Consider the following 18,694-nt stretch of genomic DNA (forward strand, 5'->3'; position numbering starts at 1 on the left):
ATTGGATGAGCCAAAAATATATGTAAAATAGATATTTGATTAGAAGAGCTAAAAAAAAAGTTAAATGTAGCAGCACTTTTTAAGGGAGCCATTTTATTTTTTAGTGTTTCTCTCTCCTGCTTTATCTTTTTCCCAAATCTTTTCCCACCTTTTTTTTAGAAATATAGCTAATCGGATGTGGAGACACTTAAAAATAGCTTAGCTAAACTAGATAAAAGTGAGTTTTGAAGAGCTATTTTACATAAAAATATGGCTTTTCCATTGGGAATGCTCTTATAATGGAAGAGCCAAATGTTACTTTTATTTAAAATAGCTATTCAAATGTTTAAAAAAACTCATACATTGGATTAACCAAAAGAAAATGTAAAATAAATATTTGATCCAAAGAGCTAAAAAAAAGAGCTAAATGTAACAACATTTTTTAAGGGAGCCATTTTATTTTTTATTGTTTCTCTTACCTGTTTTCTCTTTTTCCTAAATCTTTTCCTACTTTTTCTCTGCATGTTCTCTTTTTTCTCAAAACTTTTTCCTCACATGTTCTCTTTTTCCCAAAACTTTTCTCACTTTTAATAATATTTAAATGATATAGATAAAAATATAGCTAATCGGATGTGGATGCATTTAAAAATTCATTAGCTAAACTAAATAAAAATAAGTTTTGATGAGCCATTTTGCATAAAAATTTGGCTTCTCCATTGATAATGCATTAACCTTTCACCCCCCTAGATTTTAGTTTTAAATCCAAAAACAAGATTTGAGGCATTAAAAACTAAATATTAAAACTCAAAGAAATTTAACTAAAAAAAAATAAAAAATTTATTATTATTTATTTTAATATATGTCCCTAGGCTGCCAATTTGACAACCGCGTAGCAGAACTCCACGAAATTAGGAAGTATCATCCCTCTTAAATTATTGCGTTGCGGTTAAAAAAAGAAACGGTTGAGGAGTGTACACTTGGCACTTACCACTTGGCTACTGCTTTTGTTAAGAATAGACACGGCACACGTGGCCAATGCAACAACGGTAGTGGGTAGCTGATGCTGTCGGTCGGTGCCATTTCATTTCAAGTCATGTTTATTAAAGGCTAAAGTCACGCAGTAACAGTGGACCGTGGGTCCTAACAAAAGCAATTTTATTAACCACACAACCACACAATATATATATATATATATATATAGCACGCGGCGTGCAAAATTTTTTTTTTTTTTTTTTCTTTAAATTTTTGCATTGTCGTGCGTGGGCGTGCCACGCACGACGCGTGCTCCCAATCAGTGCTCATATATATATATATGCAACCCCGGCGTGCATGCACTCCAGATTTTTAATTTTAATTTTAATTTTTTATTATTATAATAATTATATTTTATTATTTTAAAATATCAAATCACCACACCAACATGCATGATTGTTCATGCATGTCAGGCTTTTTTTTTTTTTTTTTTTTTTTTAATTTTTTTAATAATTATAATAAAAAAAATATTATATTTTATTATTTTAAAATATCAAATCACCCTAGCGTGATGCAAGCCGGGCGTGATATATATATATTTTATTATTTTTTTAATTTTTGACATGTCCATATAAGAATGGGATGAAGATACGAATTAGTAACCTCTGCTTCATAAGGCGTGGTCTCCAACCGATTGAGTTACCCCTTAGGGATGAGATGCAGAGATAATGATATTGTATGTAGAGACTTGTTATATGTATGAATAATGTTAGAGACTATTTTCTTATTCTCTTTTTATCCTTTTAAAATTAATGTGGCTTTTAAAATTATAATTAGATCAAAATTCTAGTATAATTCATTTAAAATTTAATGATAATTTTAAAAGGTACACTAACTTTAAGAGGATAAAAAGATAATCCCTAACATTATTCTGTATGTATATTTATTTGATCTATTTGCCATACATTTTTTTTTTTCAAATTAATCATCGGATCTTTAGAATAAATGTTCGTCTATTTATTTATTTATTTATCTTTTTGCTATTTTCGTTCATCTCCATAAAATAAAGGAGTAAATTCACATTTAAATATGTAAAATCCAATTTAATAATAAATTTTTTTAAAAAAAATTAAGAGACAGCTGTAAACATCTCTTGCTATTTGTTTATATGGATGAAGATAATAAAACAAAGCAATCAAAAATCTTTGGATGTCGCTCTCGATCGCGATGCCCTTCAACTACCAAAGATTACACGGTACGCCAACCCCCACGTGGCTACAATCCTCTTTCCGAATCCATTCCTATTCCTATATGGGTGAAGGTAAATAGCACGCCGGAAAATTTTTTATTTTTATTAAAATATTAAATTTTTATTTTTTTCTGCCTTTCCTATATATATTTATATATTAAAAAAAAAAAATTCTATTTAGTAAAAATACAATATTCTATTTCCTCCCTCCGGAGTCCGGATCCTCTCTATTCCTATATATATATATATATTTCTGCTGTCCTTCCTTCTGACACACTTTCTCTGGGTGACGACAACAATGGTGAAGAAGGAGGACTTGTTGAAAGAACATGAAGCTGATGATTCCAACAAGGAAATCTCTCGCTGCGACTTCCCTCCAAACTTTCTCTTTGGAGTCGCCACTTCTGCCTATCAGGTGCTCTTTTTGCCGTCACTGTGCTTTGCACATTTTACTGTTCCTACATCGTATTACTTTTAATTTCTTGACGAATCATGATCTGGGTATTTGCTATTTTTCACTTTCTAATATACCTATTTTTATACATGTAAATATATTACTTTCTTTATCCATTTTCTTATAAATTACGATCTGGGCATTTGCTGTTTACTCTAGTGCTCTACTTTTGCTGAGTCTTTCTTGTTCATAAATATATATTTCTTGTTCATAAAAACAATGTGGCTCATTAAAGTTTTGCGTTACTTTTGTTATGTTATTTCTATGAGTTTCTTTTTGTTGTCATTGGTGGGTGAGTTTTGGTAGGCATGCTTGCTTTTGGTTGGTTCAGGGGCGGAACCAAGATTTTAATTATGAATGGTGTATAGTCCTTTAATATGTATGAAAGTCTTAAATTTAATTTCATATTAAATCATACCAAATTTTAGACAAAATTATTTACAAACAAAAAATTACATGAACAAACCATAGAGATTTTAAAACGGCGTCATAAGATATTAATAGACTCACAATTCAGTGACTATGGTATTTCATCTTCTTTGTTGTGTGTGTGTGTGTGTGTGTTTTTTTTAATCCAAAAGGTGTATATGGAAAAATAAACTCAAATGCAGAGGATTTTTTTTTTTTTTTTTTTTTTTTTTTTCAAGTAATTGGAATAATCAATCTAGTCATGAAGCACATCTCCACTTTTTAAAAGAGAATTATTAATTTTTTCACGTAATCTCACTAGTTCGACTCCCCCACTTGTGTGGACATGTTAAAAAAAAAAAAAAAAAAGGTACAAAATGCAGACAAAATGCTCAATTAAGTACAAGATGCTGAGGACCCAATAATACCTAAAAAGCTGAAACGGTGGAACATGATTGGTGTGAAAAGAGAAATGCTACATAGCCCTTTTCCCATCCTCCCTTTTTAAAAATCAACCATGGATCTGTAGGACCCACACACCTTCACTTAGGTGGGTCCTACACATCTAATGGTTGATTTAAAAAAAGAGACATGCTACACATCATTCTCTCAATCATCTTTTAACCATTTTTTTTTTTTTAGAAGATCTAATGGATTTGTCCCACAAAAATTCAATGGTAGATTTACCTATTTACTATTCGGAAATGGTTGAGAGAATGATTTTTATCATTCCTAAAAAAAACAAAAAATGGAGAAGGATGAGAGAAGGACCGGGGTAGATGCTTTAGCATTTCTCGCGTAAAAATTAATATTGCCAATGTAGGGCATGTACAGTAAGTTGTGGTTTTACATGGACTGTAGAAAATTTTGGGGTTGCCAAGGACCCCCAACAGTCCATGCAGTTCCACCCCTAGGTTGGTTCCTCCCATTGTTTCATCTTTTTTTTTTTTTTTGGCCATTTCGGGTGTAGTTTTTGTTTCATATCAGTGATATCTCATATCATCCAATTAAGTGATTTTTTATTTGGTAAATATTCTAAAGAATTCTTTATCCTTGATATATGGAACTATATTTTAAAGGATCTTGTGGTATTGCCATAGTTTGATATTATGATCGTCTCTTTGTGACCAAAGGGTATGAGTGATGAATTATGCCTTCCTTAAATGGATAGGTAATGAACTCCACATAAAATCATCTTTCTTTAATCAGAATTTTAAAAACCTCAAACTTATACCAGCTTGGTGGGTTGCCTATTACCTTTTAGCTTTGTGGTTAAATGGTTGTGTTGTGGTCACTTTATCAAGGGTTTGAGGATGGGCATGGACGCCAAAGGACCAATTTGGTTGGGTAAAGATTTTATTTCATGCTACCGTTTTATGGTAAAAAAGGGGAAAAAAAAAAATTAGGAGGAGAAGTGAAAGAAGATGAAACAGAAAATTGGAGGAAGGGATGCATGAGACAAATACATGCACAATATTCACTTTTACAAAATGTTTTCTTGATATATAATGGAGGTCTGATAATACACATTTTTTTGGTAAGTAGTTTGATAGTATGCCTTTTAATAGAAAAGTAAATTATATAGAAGAGATAGAGATCAATCACCTTTGGAAAATAAAGTATGTGAATCAAAATAAGAGACTTGCATAACTCATATGTTTTTTTTTTTTTGTTTTTTTGTTTTTTGTTTTTTGTTTTTTTTTTTATTATTATTATTATTATTATTTTTTTTTAAATTTCTTTTTAAATTTTGAGTTGGTTCATGTTGTGTCCATAGATAATGGAAAACTCACTGATCTTGGAATTCGGTCACCTTGTTATTTATTTGTAGGTGGAAGGAGCCTGCAAGGAGGGTGGTAGGGGTCCTAGTATTTGGGATTCTTTTTCACACACTGAAGGTTTTATTTTTTTCTTCAACACTTTTATAAGAAATTCTCCCATGATGGCTTGAAGCGACTTTTTCTTCTGCATGTTTTGAATCTGATTTGTGCATCCTTTTGTTATGTTAGGCAAGATCATTGACAAAAGCAATGCTGACGTTGCAGTGGATCAATATCATAGATACAAGGTCAGTAACACTGGAATACTGGATGAGTGACTCACCTTCCCTTTTGTTCCTTTGTCATTGCTTGGCCTTGTAATGATTATGTAGTAAGTAGCCCATTCTTAAGTTTGGGATGTGACTTCATATCAGGTGGATGCACTATATCCTGTAGTGCTGTATGGCTTAGTCCCTAAGAGCAACACCATTCCTTGGTGGATAAAGCATTGCTTTAGTAATTATTTTTTCTTTTTCTTGTGTGAAATTGTAATATCATTAAACTGTTGTTAATTCATAGAGAGTTTGGAGAAAAAGCCAGAAATTATTTACATTATTGCCATTTTATATTTGTTTCTTGTGAACGTTCGTAACATGCTCTAGTAATTGTTTCTTATGAATCCTCATCATTCGTAAAAGATACCAAAAAAGAAAATTATTTGTACCAGATATTGCATGCTTCCCAGATCTACGTATAACTATTGCCTGCACAAGCAATTGTTTGGTTTGGTGATATGCAGTTTGGCCTTGGTGGCATGCTTCATCCGCTGTTAAGCATTCTTGTTTGTGAAATAGAAATACCAAGTAGTTTGATCTCTAGCAATACTTGTTTGTCTCTTCTAAATGTTTTTGTACTTATGGTATCAATATCTATTTCGTCTAGTAACATCGGTATTAGTTTAAGAAGGATATGCTAAATAGGAAGGTAACATATAGTATGGCCTCATGTAATAGGCGAAGATTGCTAGGTGCAGTCACTGTTATGGAGGTCACGTCAGTCATGGTGGAGCCGCTGCTAACTCTATTGAGTTATCCTAAGGCTTCAGTGGCTATTTCAAAGGGGTTCCTGAAGGGCAACCAGTTCTCTGTTGATAGAAGAACTGAAGTGCTCCTGGTCAGATGGTTCTCTATCACAATCATTGTGCTCTGACACCCAAACAGCTCTGCCCGTGATGGCAGATTCGTGCTCCATGCCTGTCGATGCTGGGTCCACCGTGTTTGGGGGGATTCTAGGTAATGACGCCATCTCTGTCTCAATTTCTAACTCATCTGTCGTTGGTGTCTCGGGGGTGACCGATGCTCTTAACTAAGTTGACTCAAGGGTGTCTGAGGCTCTTAACTGGGCGCTCATTCTGAGGAATGGGAAGTGGGCTTTTGTTCCAGGTTTAGAATCGGGGTTTTTGTTCGTCCTGATGAGTTGAGTAATGCGGAAGCTTGCTGTTGGGGAAGAAGATAGGTCCAGAGGGGCGATTTCAGGTGGAGGCAGTTAGGTCTTTGTCTGGTTTGCCCCACAAAGCTTCCCAATTTTCTGAGGCTACCCAACCAACTTATTCCTAGCTGTGTGGGTTCAGCAAGAATTTTGCATTGGAGTCTACGATTGTGCTCTCTGAGAATAAGGGTGTTAGTATCTGTGATTTTCTCCTTGTCTAGATGTGGATATTTTGGAGGGAGAAGTGTTTGAGTGTGAGGCTTGTTAAAATAATGATTAAATGATTAAATTTATCTCTTCCTATAAGCTTAAGCTTTTGGGATAACTGGTAATTTGACATGGTATCATAGCCAAAGGTCCTGGATCGAACCTTGATTCTGTCAATTCACCCCCCATTTAAATTAAATATTCCATGTGCTGGGCCTTACCTATTAAAAGGGAGTTTGAGCCCACACGTGAGAGGGAGTGTTAAAATAATGATTAAATGATTAAATTTATCTTTTCCTATTAGCTTAACCTTTTGGGATAACTGGTAATTTAACAAGTATAACAAGCCTTTGTTCCGTGAGCCTTTGAATGCTTACTCCCCTTAAGCTTTGGAGGAGGCTATTTTTTTTGAGAAAGAGACTACAAAGTGGGTTTTGAAAAAGATCAAGGGTTTTAGCAATTTTTTGGGAATGTCTTGTGACAAATTTGAAAAAGAGATTATTGCCCATTTTACTTCTATTGAAGCCAACCGATTCAAGTGTACTGTGAGCTGTGGCTCTCCTTCTAGCTCTTATAAGCTGACCCCCAAAAGCTGCAAAGGCACCAGGGAATTGAAAAGATTGGACTATTCCATTAATTACGTCTCAAGGGATATTGCCTCTAAATCTGGAGGTAGACATGGGCGGGTGTCTTTTGTTTCCTTATGAAGTTGAAAATCATTTCATGGAATATTAGAGGGCTGCATGAAGCGGATAAACGCATGTGTTTTTGGAATTTACTTAGAGTGTTGAAGGCTTAGTGGCCTTACAGGAAAATAAACTGGAGCAGTTTTCTAGGAGCATTGTGTGTAGTTTGTGGAATGGTCAACACTTTGATTGGTGTCAATTGAATTCTAGGGAGGCTTTGGGTGGCATTGCCTTGATTTGGGACAGAAGAGTTGAAAAGATTGAAGTGTGAGTGGGGAATTTTGTGGTGGCTTGTAATTTTAGAAGTCTCATTGTTCTGTTCAGTGGGATTTTGCCAGTGTCTATGAGTCCAATTTAGATGTTGATCGTTGATTGCTTTGAGAGGAGCTAGCATGTCTGGCTTCATGGTGGGATATCCCTTGGTGTACTGGGATGATTTCAATGTCTCATTTCTCTAGTGAGAGATCGGGTACTAAATGGTGGCTAACCATTATATATATAGTGTGGAGATCGTCCTTTGAAAGATTCTTTTCTGGAGTTATTTTGTCTTGCTAGGAATAGGGACGCAATGGTGGCTAACCTCAGGAGTGTTAATAATGATACAGTCCCTTGGGACATTAATTTCACCAGGTTGCTACATGATTGGGGTGAAGTACGTCTCCTCTTTCTTCAATGTTTTGTACTCGAGTAGGTCAGGAGGGTGATGATAGGCCCTAAAAAAGAAGATCTTTTGAGGTTGAAACTTTATTTAAGTTATCTTCCTAATGGTGTTTACCATTTCCCCTTGAAGAGTGCTTAGAGGCCTAAGGCCCCTTTGAAGTTGGCTTTCTTTACGAGGACAACTTCTCGTGGAAAAACTCACTTTGGATAATCTCCGCAAGCGTCACATCATGGTAATAGATTGGTGTTGTATGTGTAAAAAGAGTGAAGAAACTCCAATTAATCTTTTTCTTCAGAAGTTCGGGGTAGAGTGGGTTATGTCTAAATAAGCGGTAGACCTTTTGGTGTGTTAGTACTGGGGGGCCGGCTGGAATGACAACATTATTGTTTGGAATGCTATTCCTTCCTTCTTATTCTGGTGCATATGTGGAGAAAGAAATGTTCGAAGCTTCAATGATCAAGAGAGAACGAGTGCGGTTCTATGGACCTATCTTCTCAAAACCTTATTGAGTGGAGCTTTGCTACCACTTTATCCCATGTCTCTAGCATTGCAGATTTTTGTTCTCTTTTTGGTTCTTGTTGATTTGTTGGGTGTGGTCTCTTGTATACTTTCTGTGCACTTGAGTTGCGTCTCTTGCGTGTCTAATGAATTTCCTTTACTTTAAAAAAAGTAATAGAATACTGAGAAAAGATACATGTAGCCAATAACAACTTGTTGGAAAAGGATCCATGGAGGTTACCCCTAATTTAGTTTGAAAAAGGCTTGTTAAGTTGATTTGAGCTTAATGCATATCTCTACTTCTTGTATGTGTAATTTAATCCATTTTCCTTGGTATAGAGGAAACCTTTTTTCTTCATATTGTTTCTATGGTTTGTCTATCTTTTTTTTTTTTTTTTTTTTTTTTTTGAAGCTTTGTCAGATATAGGTGATTAATTCAATACTTATATACAGGAAGATGTTGAGCTTATAGCCAAATTGGGATTTGATGCTTATCGCTTTTCCATATCATGGTCGCGTATCTTCCCAGGTATGTTGATTAGAATATTTTTAGTGCATTTTGTCGTGAATATTCACTTCATCAATGCTATTCAAAAGAGTAGAATCGGAACATTTTGATTCTTTATTTGATTAGTGTTGAAACTTACTAATTACTATTACTTCCTTTGTATAAAGTTCTCAGTTAGTCATTTTTACCTTCCTTCCTTCTTCCCATATCCTTGTCCTTGTTATAAGTTTTGTCTAGAAGTAAGCAAGAGTTTTATTTATATAAGATTTGGTGTTTGTGAGCTTGATATACATTTCTAACCCACTTGTTTATAGTTTTAGCTTTTGAGATAGGTGGTTCCTTACATGATATCAGGGCCTTGTTTTGGCTAAAATGTCTTCTGTTCTAATCCTAAGTCCCCCATTATTTCAAATTTTCTTTGGGGACATCCCAAAGAGGCAATCTGGAAAGTTTTTTTTTTTTTTTTTTTTTTTTTTTAATTTTTTATTTTATAAGTAATGTTGCATATCAAGAGAGTGCTGGAAAAAAGAAAGAAAAGAAAGAAAAGAAAAGAATAAAAAAGGACCCCATGAAAGAAGCTCTAAACCCGCAGAACAGACTCTACACCCCAAACAAGCCCTAAACCTGCAAAGCAGACTTGCCTTTACGCCGACACTGAAAAGTTATTCCTACTCCTTAATGTGGAGCATTTGGAGGGAAAGGAATCAGCGTCTTTTTGAGGATGGCGAGACCATGTGCTTTTCCTTAAATCCTCTTTTCTGAGATCTCTTTTGGATTGGGTTATTGTTTTTGTTCCTAATTTTGTCTCAGGGAATCTAGTAGATTTGATTTGTTTTTTAGATTGTAGTAGCCTCTAGGGTCTTGGTTCCCTTTGTCCTCTATAAAATTATTATTATTCATCAAAAGAAAATTTGTAGCTGTTTCTACACATGCAAGGCCTGCATTTGTTTAAGTGATTTTGGGTGAGTCTACCTGTGAGTGGGTGTCAGATTTATTTTGCGTTCTTGATATACATTGTTGGGCCACTTCCTGATAGCTTAAGCTCTTGGGATGGATGATTCCTAGCAATGTGAACCACAATTATGCAATTTTGGATGGCATATGAGATTCATATACATGATTGATCCATTGGGTAACACAAAGTATATGAAACAATTTTTGCATTTTGTAAAAGTCTTTATCCAAAAAAAAGGTATGAACCAAGGCTATAAACTGCAATGATCCTTGTGCATTTGGCACAACTTAAGTCAACTCTAACGTTGCAGCAGCATTTGGGACTGGAATTTGATTGTGTGTGTTTTTTTTTTTTAACGAGTCAATTTTTATCATAAAGAGAAAGGAAAATATTTAATTAAGCAAAAAAATACAAAAGGTCCCCCCCAGTCACTATGATCTGAAGTTTAAAAGGTTTAAGAAAATCCAGAAAAGAGGAGACATGGATATAGCCTAACACAATTTTTCAATGATATGAAAAAGTGAAGACTTAGTGTAGTCCAACTAGTTTTAACCCCTTTAAACTTCCAAGTATTCCCTTTTCTTCATTTGGTCCACATAAGACAGCACAAAGGATCTTTTTGTCAATTTTCTTGATTCATATTGGCCAACTTTTAGAGTTTTCTAAGATTGAAAGCATTTAGAACTCAAGATATTCTTATATTTGAGAGTTCAGGTAGAACATTTTGATAGAAGATCTGGTAGAAGTTGAAAATTTTCAATACATATTTTACAATGGGCAATGTGAAAGTCTTATTTCAATTGTAAAATAGATTCTCTGAGTTTTATAAAATAGACATGGACATTTTTTTTTTTTTTTTTTTGGTATAAAAGAGAATTGGACCTGGTTGTCATGGATGGTGCATAGTTTTCTAACACAGAAATCATATCTTGTAATTTGTTTTTCCAAATAGTCTATATGCCTGGGGTCTGTAAGGCACAGTTATTATTTAAACATTTGAAATAAAAATGCCAGGCCCCTTTCATCAGTGAGGACATTTAGTATGGCTAGGTCTCTCTCCTTTGTAGGTAACTTTGTGTGCCAATGACTATTATGATCTATTTATAGGGTTAATGCTGTATAATAGTGTCATTTTGAATGGCTTGAAATGATGAGTTTCACAGTACGTGCTCATGGAAATGAGATGATGAACCATTGGAGGGCATTTTTTTTTTTTTTTTCTTTCATTAAAGAAAAATAAGGGTTAACATTACATCCCTTTTTATTTTTTGGGCCTGAAAAGAAGAGTATACATCTCTTTTCTTGTCAGATTTTCCATTTTGATACATAATTACTCGCATATTAACTACTCTGTTTCATCTTTATCATTTAGTCTGTATATTCACCCTTCAATATGTCCTTCTTTTAGGACTAAGTGGTGTTGACACCTTCAATCCTGGGTTTTGTCCTGAACTATAATATTGATATAAAAAACTATGTCAAGTAGTTTTCCCCTTATATAGAGGTACAGTTGTACGGAAATTCTCCTAGTTGTTTTTACTGTGTTGCCTGAGCTTAATTATGATGACAAATTGATCTTCTTTGATGGTTTGCTTATGATTACAGATGGTTTGGGAACCAAAGTCAATGAAGAAGGGATTAATTACTATAACAATGTCATTAATGCTCTTCTTGAAAAGGGTATGATATTGTACTTAATTTCCTTTTAGTGGCACCAACAATGCATATTTGACAGCTTTATTCCTGCAGGTATCCAGCCTTGCATAACTTTGTACCACTGGGATCTTCCTTTGCATCTTCATGAGACAATGCGCGGGTGGTTAAATAAAGAAATTGTGTAAGTATTGTCATAATTGAACTGTCAGTTTTTGTAAACTTCTTGAAAAATAGCAATGCTTCTCATGTTGATTTCAATTGAGTATATAAGTTCTAAATATTGTCAAACCTCTATATATGCTGACTTGACCTCTTTCTCTTATTGCATTGATTATGTCTTTCTTTTTTGTATGTCTCTTTTGACTTCTCTTCAGCATGTTAAGCTCAGAGAAGCTGAGAAAATTTGTGGTTTAACATCTTAGGCTCAAGGGAAAATGTTACCCTCGAGAACTAGGATACATTAACAGTTCTTAAATTGAAGCTTAGTTGAAGAAACCTGTTACAAGCTGCAAAAACATAGGGTTTTTGAGGTATACGATAACTATATTTGTACGGCTCATAAACTTTGTAGCCATAAGGAAGAAGAATAAAGAATGTATGGCCATACTGAGGAATAAATAATGTATGTAATGAGTATGAGAAATGAAGAAAAGAAAAATTTACTATTCATAGGGATCATTAACTACAAGCATTCCTTCTTTGTGAAAGTTAGAAAAGAGACGTTCAAGGGGCACTACAATTTTGCATGGACCCTGTTCTTTTCATGGCCTTAATAATGCCAATCATGGTCATTTGTTGATTTATTCATAGGGAATTTACCCCTAATAACAACCCAAGAGGTATTGGATAAGCAAGAAACTAATCTCCACTTCAGGTATGAATACACCCGATACAAGACAAACCAAGATTCTTCACATCCATTACTGCGACCCTTGCAAATTAAATAAAGTTGGAAAAATACAGCATAACTGACGTACCATCAACTGAACACTACTAGTTAACTGTCTTTGCCATGTTTCCCTTCATCTCAAACTGCTCTACGTGCTGAACTTGTCAACATGCTTCCTTTATCCACGGTGCATTTGTGCTTACTTTCGGTTGGTAACTGCCCCTCCATGAACACGTGCTCCAAATATTTGAGTTTAGGCTTACCTGCCCCGCGTGCCCTATCATTTCTCCCCCCTTTGACAGGTACCTTGTTCACAAGGTCCAGAGTAGGAAACTGTTTAGTCAGCTGGTGAATGTCTTCCCAGGTGGCATCTTCCAGTGGTAGGTTGCTCCAATGGACCAGTGCCTCTGTAATACTCTTGGAGTTGTGTGGTATATGCCAATAGTCTAACACCACCATAAGTTCAATATGTGGCTTACCTTCATCAGTCAGAGGGGTTAGCTCTTAGCAAATTACCTTCGTATTTCCAACCCTTCGTTTGAGCTTTGATATGTGAAGACTATAACATTGCTAATAACATTAATGACTTTTAGGGAAAACAAGATTTTAATTTACTGGGAAAAAGTTTTGTTTCTTCTTTTGTTTGGTATACATGTGCACACGCATGAGTCTACATGCATAAGTACATGCAAACATTTATATGTTTTCCTTTGTATGCGTTTTTGTTGTGTATTAATTATTAATCCGGCTTCCATTTTTGCACGCAGAAATTACTTTGCAGTCTATGCAGAAACTTGCTTCGCCAGTTTTGGTGATAGAGTAAAGACCTGGATTACAATTAATGAGCCCCTTCAAACTTCTGTGAATGGATACGATAGTGGGATATTTGCTCCAGGAAGACATCAACATTCATCAACAGAACCATATTGGGCTACGCACCACCAGATCTTGGCCCATGCGGCAGCCGTTTCAATATACCGAAGCAAATATAAGGTATACTGTTTATTTGTATTACTAATTAATTACCTTAATAAGGATATTGGGATTACAGAATATAGTTCTTGTTTGGCCAATCTCTTTATCAAGTTTTGTTTAATTTTGTGTAAATCATGATACTATTTATGGTGAGAAACTAGGGCAGTGTATTTGTACCATCCAGGGTTACAGAATCTTCAATTGGTAGGCTTATTTACAAGGTTTACATGGTCATTTGTGAAAGAAAATCGCAGTTCTTAATTATAATTGTTTTCAATTTTCCCTTATTTAATTAGTGTTACAGCCTATTAAATAATGTGAATAAACTTATCACGCATTAGAAATGATTGAAGCTGCTTGATTTCTTACCTTCAAGATTTCATGGTTACCTGCATACTAAGTTTAGGCTTTTCCTTCTGTCACTTATACACCCGGTGGCTATAATATCATGGATCTTTGCAGGGTAACTAATGTATTAGTCACTATATTTTTCAATTTTAGCTGATTATGTCACTTTCAATTTTTAAAGTTAAAGCACATCTTTGTACATCATCCTTAATAGAGCAAGCAAGGATTAAGCAAAATGAACAGTTTTCTGTTGAGAGATACAGCACCAGGTTCACTATAATTGAACTACAATTCAGGATGTTACATAACTTAGTTTGCCGGACTCATCTATATAGCTATACTGGTTATGCTCTGATATGTTCCTTGTGTTTAACCAATATAGATGTTTTACAATATCATATATAAGTAGTGCTGTCAGTCTAAAAGATTCATCTTATCTTGAATTTCATGATCTACTAGTAGGGTTCTTATTTTTATACTCATCAATCAAATCTTCATTTGTGTTCTTGAATTATTATAAGAATAACATTCTTTTCTTGCTCTTGCCAATCTTGTTCTTGTCCCAGGACAAGCAAGGGGGACAAATAGGCTTGGTGCTAGATTGCGAATGGGCCGAGGCTAATTCAAATAAAATTGAAGATAAAGCTGCTGCAGCAAGACGTCTTGATTTTCAGCTTGGATGGTAGTTCCCCTTAATTATTGTTATGTTTCACAAAATCTTGTTATTGCAGCTTCTTGGTGATGTAACATCTTAATTGAAAACATGTACGAGGATGATGTTTACACAGATATGAAACCACAATTCACGGGAAATTCTTTTCATAAATTTGAATGAAGTAAAGTTTTTGAATCTAAAGTTCCCAATATACATATGAAACATTATTTACGTATTCATGATGTACAATGTAAAACTTCTTAAAACCTAAGTGTTATTTTTTTTATCAATTACCTAAGTAGTGATGTTATATTATACATGAATTTTAAATTATTTATGGATATTGTAGTTTGCAACGACCATTTCCTCTCTCTCTCTCTCCCTCGCATGCACGCGCACACACTCAAACATAGACATGCATACATATTTTCCATACAAAGACATTAATCTGCATGATGAATAAAGCCTCCCCTCTACATATCAGACCTTCATAACTTTATTGGATCACCTAAAGAAGTAACAGTTGAAGGGATTTTGAGTTAGTGGACTTGTAATTTAACAGTTTGGAGATAGAATACAATGTCATACAAGAAAGGATCAGTTTTCATTCATAGATTAAAATGGATGAAATGACAAGATTATCCACAATCAATGACAAGCAATTTTACAAGTATGTAAGATTATTGCATGTCTGTCATACATCATACACATAATTTACTTCAGAACTCCCGAATTTCAAACATAACTGAATGTTATACTACCTTTGGGCAAGATATGAATCATTTCAATTGTAACTTTCATGTGGTAGACCACAAAAATGTAAAACTCTCATGTTCATAGAAGGTATGGAAAGTTTGTGGCCATCTTGGAGAGATTAATAAAAATTCTTGTTGGACCCTTTGATAGATGAAAATTTATGCCAAAAATAATGATGGAATATATAAGTTGCACTAGTTGGGTTCTTTTGGCATGAGGTTAGAACTTCTAGAAACAATTGAAAGTCATATTGTACTGGGTTTCACCTAGCAGCTGACTCTGCTTTCAGCTATGGTTATGTTTGTTTGAGTATATTTTTACTATTCTGAGATCCTTTCTTCTTGCCCTTCACTATTATTTGAGATACTGCTAATGCTGGGACAGGTTCTTGCATCCAATATACAATGGAGACTATCCTGAGACTATGCGTGAAAGACTTGGAGATCGACTTCCTAAATTCTCAGAGGAAGAGAAGGAGTTAATTAGGAACTCGATAGACTTCCTTGGTCTAAATCACTATACATCGAGGTTTATTGCTCATGCAACAGATGGCCTTGAAGAAGGTGATTTCTATAAGGCACAAGAGATGGAAAGAATTGGTAAACACTGCCACTGCTTGTTAACATTTCCTAAATTTTTTCTCCTGAGCTATTAATGTGTAATAGAAAAGCTTCTTCTAATCTATATTTCTTGCTTTATTATCAGTTGAATGGGAAGGGGGAGAGGTAATTGGTGAGAAGGTATGAATCTTCTCTCTCTCTCTCTCTCTCTCTCTCTCTCTCTAATACACACTACAGATCATATCTATAAATTGTCTCTTGTCTACTGAGATTTTATTTGTGGCAGGCAGCATCAGAATGGCTTTATGTGGTTCCTTGGGGCATTCGCAAGGTTCTCAATTACATAGCACAGAGATACAATAATCCACCAATATATGTTACTGAGAACGGTACACTCTGATTCTTGCAATCAAAATAAACATGGTTTGATACTTTCAATGGTTTTTGGTATATTTGGTATAGATGCACGTGTAGTTGCGAATTGGGTGTCTTGAGGTGACTTTCCTAATATGACACAACACAGGAAAAGCATTAGCCCGATTGGTACTATCACTTCAAAAGTACTAGTTAAAGTACACTTAAAGCCCTTTAGAATCACTTACAAAGTCCATTATCATCTAGTAAGGAACTAATGTGAGACTTAGCATCTATGTAGCACCATCACAATCCACTCACCCAATGCAAGACTTAACTTTCTAGGACGTCACAATCTCCCTCACTTAAATCTACGTCCTCGTTTGGGCCTAGGTCACGATGTAGTGCCCAAGCGCTACATAGTGTTGGTATGTTGTTGTGATATCATTTGTCAACACTAGAAAAAACGTTAACCATATCTGACTATCACTTTAAAAAGACTAATCAAGTTGCAATTGACCTTAGTAAGGAACCAATGTGGGACTTGACAGCCATATAACGTCATCACAATCTACTCACCTAATATGAGACTTAACTTTATCGGATGTCACAATTTGTCACAACCCAAAGAAAGCACTAGTTACATCTGCTCTATCACTCCAAAAAGACTAGTAAAGTCACAATTTGAGCTCTTTAAAATTACTTATAAAGCCCAATCTTGTATAGTAAAGAACCAATGTGGAACTTAACTTATAGGATGTCACAATCTCCTCTACTTAAATCCCTAACGAGAACGTTAGGACTCACCTCACGTTGTAGTGCTTTAATGCCACATGGGGTTACTAGACTAGTTTTGATGCCATTTGTCATGACTCAGGGAATCCAAAAAGACTAGTCAAGTTACAATTGGAATTCCATAAAATTATTTATAAAGTTTAATCTTACCTAATAAAAAACCAATGTGGGACTTTACTTTCCAGGATATCATATAATATATTACTTTTTCGCTTTAAAGGAATAGTGAAAAGCCATGTGACTTGAACAGAACTAGTTGCTTAGTTACTTTTAGTAAGACCACTTTGGTAAGCAAAATTCTAGTACATAGGCATGGTTGCTTACAAGACAAAAGCTAGCTTCTAGATGTGTTTTTTTTTTTTTTGGCTGATAGCTTCTAGATGTTACATATAGAGGAAGCAGCCTTCTCGAAGAGCACATAGTTGATATGATCAAGAAATGAAATTTGGGATGACAAGATCTCTGTTTATTGGTCTGGCTCAGATTATGGTGGTTAAAAGGCATTTAATTATGGGGCAGTGCTTCTCTGTAACTCTTTCTCTGCCACTTACAGGAATGGATGACGAAGACAGTGACACTTCCCCACTTGATGGGATGCTAGATGACAAATTGAGAGTTGTTTACTATAAGGGATACTTAGCTGCAGTAGCTCAGGCAATCAAGTGGGTTACTTTCAACGATTACATCATATTGTATTTCAATTTCTTCCATATAAATAAATGGTCCATTCTTAGCCTTTGCTCTGACTACATGGTAAATTGTGCTATAAATATATGCCTGCTAATGGTTCCTATTTGGGTACATGTGCATTGAGAGAGAGAGAGAGAGAGAGAGAGAGAGAGAAGCTTTATTACGAACTGTCATTTATTATTCTACTAAATGAAAGCATCACCTCTGAATTTTATGTTCATGCTGAAATAGATGAGCAGTTGGAGATTGCACTTGGTGAACCGAAAACCTCTCAAAGACAATTGCATACATGCATACTTAGAACCTTTTTTCAACCTTGACATTTAATTGATATACATTGGGAAGATGTAATTGATGGCAATAAGCACTGATTCTTTTGATATGAGGCTCTACAATGGCATTATATTGGCATGAGTTGGGCATAATTAGTCTTTTTTAACTTTGAATAGTAAATTATTGTTTCCTCTTAAGTTGGCCCTTGGCATAGTTATGAGGTTAGCTTGCATCTCACTCTGTTTGTATATGAATGTGTGAGTTGTTGTGAATACATGATGAATTAGAGGTGATATTCCAAAAAGTAGAGATAATTAATTTAATTTAATGTTGTTTATATGTTGTATGGACAGGGATGGAGTTGATGTGAGGGGATATTTTGCATGGTCATTGCTGGACAACTTCGAGTGGGCTCAAGGTTATACCAAGCGTTTTGGCTTGGTTTACGTGGATTACAAGAATGGACTCTCTCGCCACCCAAAATCTTCTGCTTATTGGTTCCTACGGTTCCTGAAAGGCAGTGAAGGGAAAAAAGACTAATTAATTGGCTGCTATCAACACTTAATTTCCAAACCTGTGTTTGCTTGACCTTCTTTTATAGCCTATTTTGAACTTATTCTGGGGTGGTGTACTTTATATCTATCCTAACTAGCATTATAGAAAATCTGTCCTATATCTATTTGCTGACAGGGATGGAGCTTCTTTGCATCTTTGCCGAGGGTTTATGGGTTGATATAGCATGAAATCAAAATGAAAGGATTGGTTTGGCTGGCCAAGCAGCACACCACCACCAGAACTGCTCTCCGTCTTTGTCAAACCCTAACCTCACTCTCCAGCCTCTATTGCTCTCTCTTTGCAGTTCCTACAATCTCTGCTTTTTTAATCCCCACGTCCACGCCATCGCAACCCTGAACCACC

General features: G+C 35.0%; 1 protein-coding gene across 1 annotated transcript; it reads left to right on the top strand.

The window, feature by feature from the left end:
* The first annotated feature begins 2,401 nt into the window (after positions 1 to 2,401).
* BGLU42 (beta glucosidase 42) lies at positions 2,402 to 18,484 on the top strand. The gene is made up of 13 exons (XM_059579729.2): positions 2,402 to 2,615; positions 4,894 to 4,960; positions 5,072 to 5,130; positions 8,816 to 8,891; positions 11,431 to 11,505; positions 11,575 to 11,662; positions 13,138 to 13,363; positions 14,260 to 14,375; positions 15,489 to 15,703; positions 15,810 to 15,844; positions 15,951 to 16,053; positions 17,367 to 17,475; positions 18,130 to 18,484. Exons 1-13 carry the CDS (start codon positions 2,499 to 2,501, stop codon positions 18,314 to 18,316), a joined length of 1,473 nt encoding a protein of 490 aa, XP_059435712.2. The 5' UTR covers positions 2,402 to 2,498; the 3' UTR covers positions 18,317 to 18,484.
* The last annotated feature ends 210 nt before the right edge of the window (positions 18,485 to 18,694 follow it).

Source organism: Corylus avellana, chromosome 1, assembly GCF_965113065.1.
Source record: "Corylus avellana chromosome 1, dhCorAvel1.hap1.2, whole genome shotgun sequence".
Taxonomy (NCBI): domain Eukaryota; kingdom Viridiplantae; phylum Streptophyta; class Magnoliopsida; order Fagales; family Betulaceae; genus Corylus; species Corylus avellana.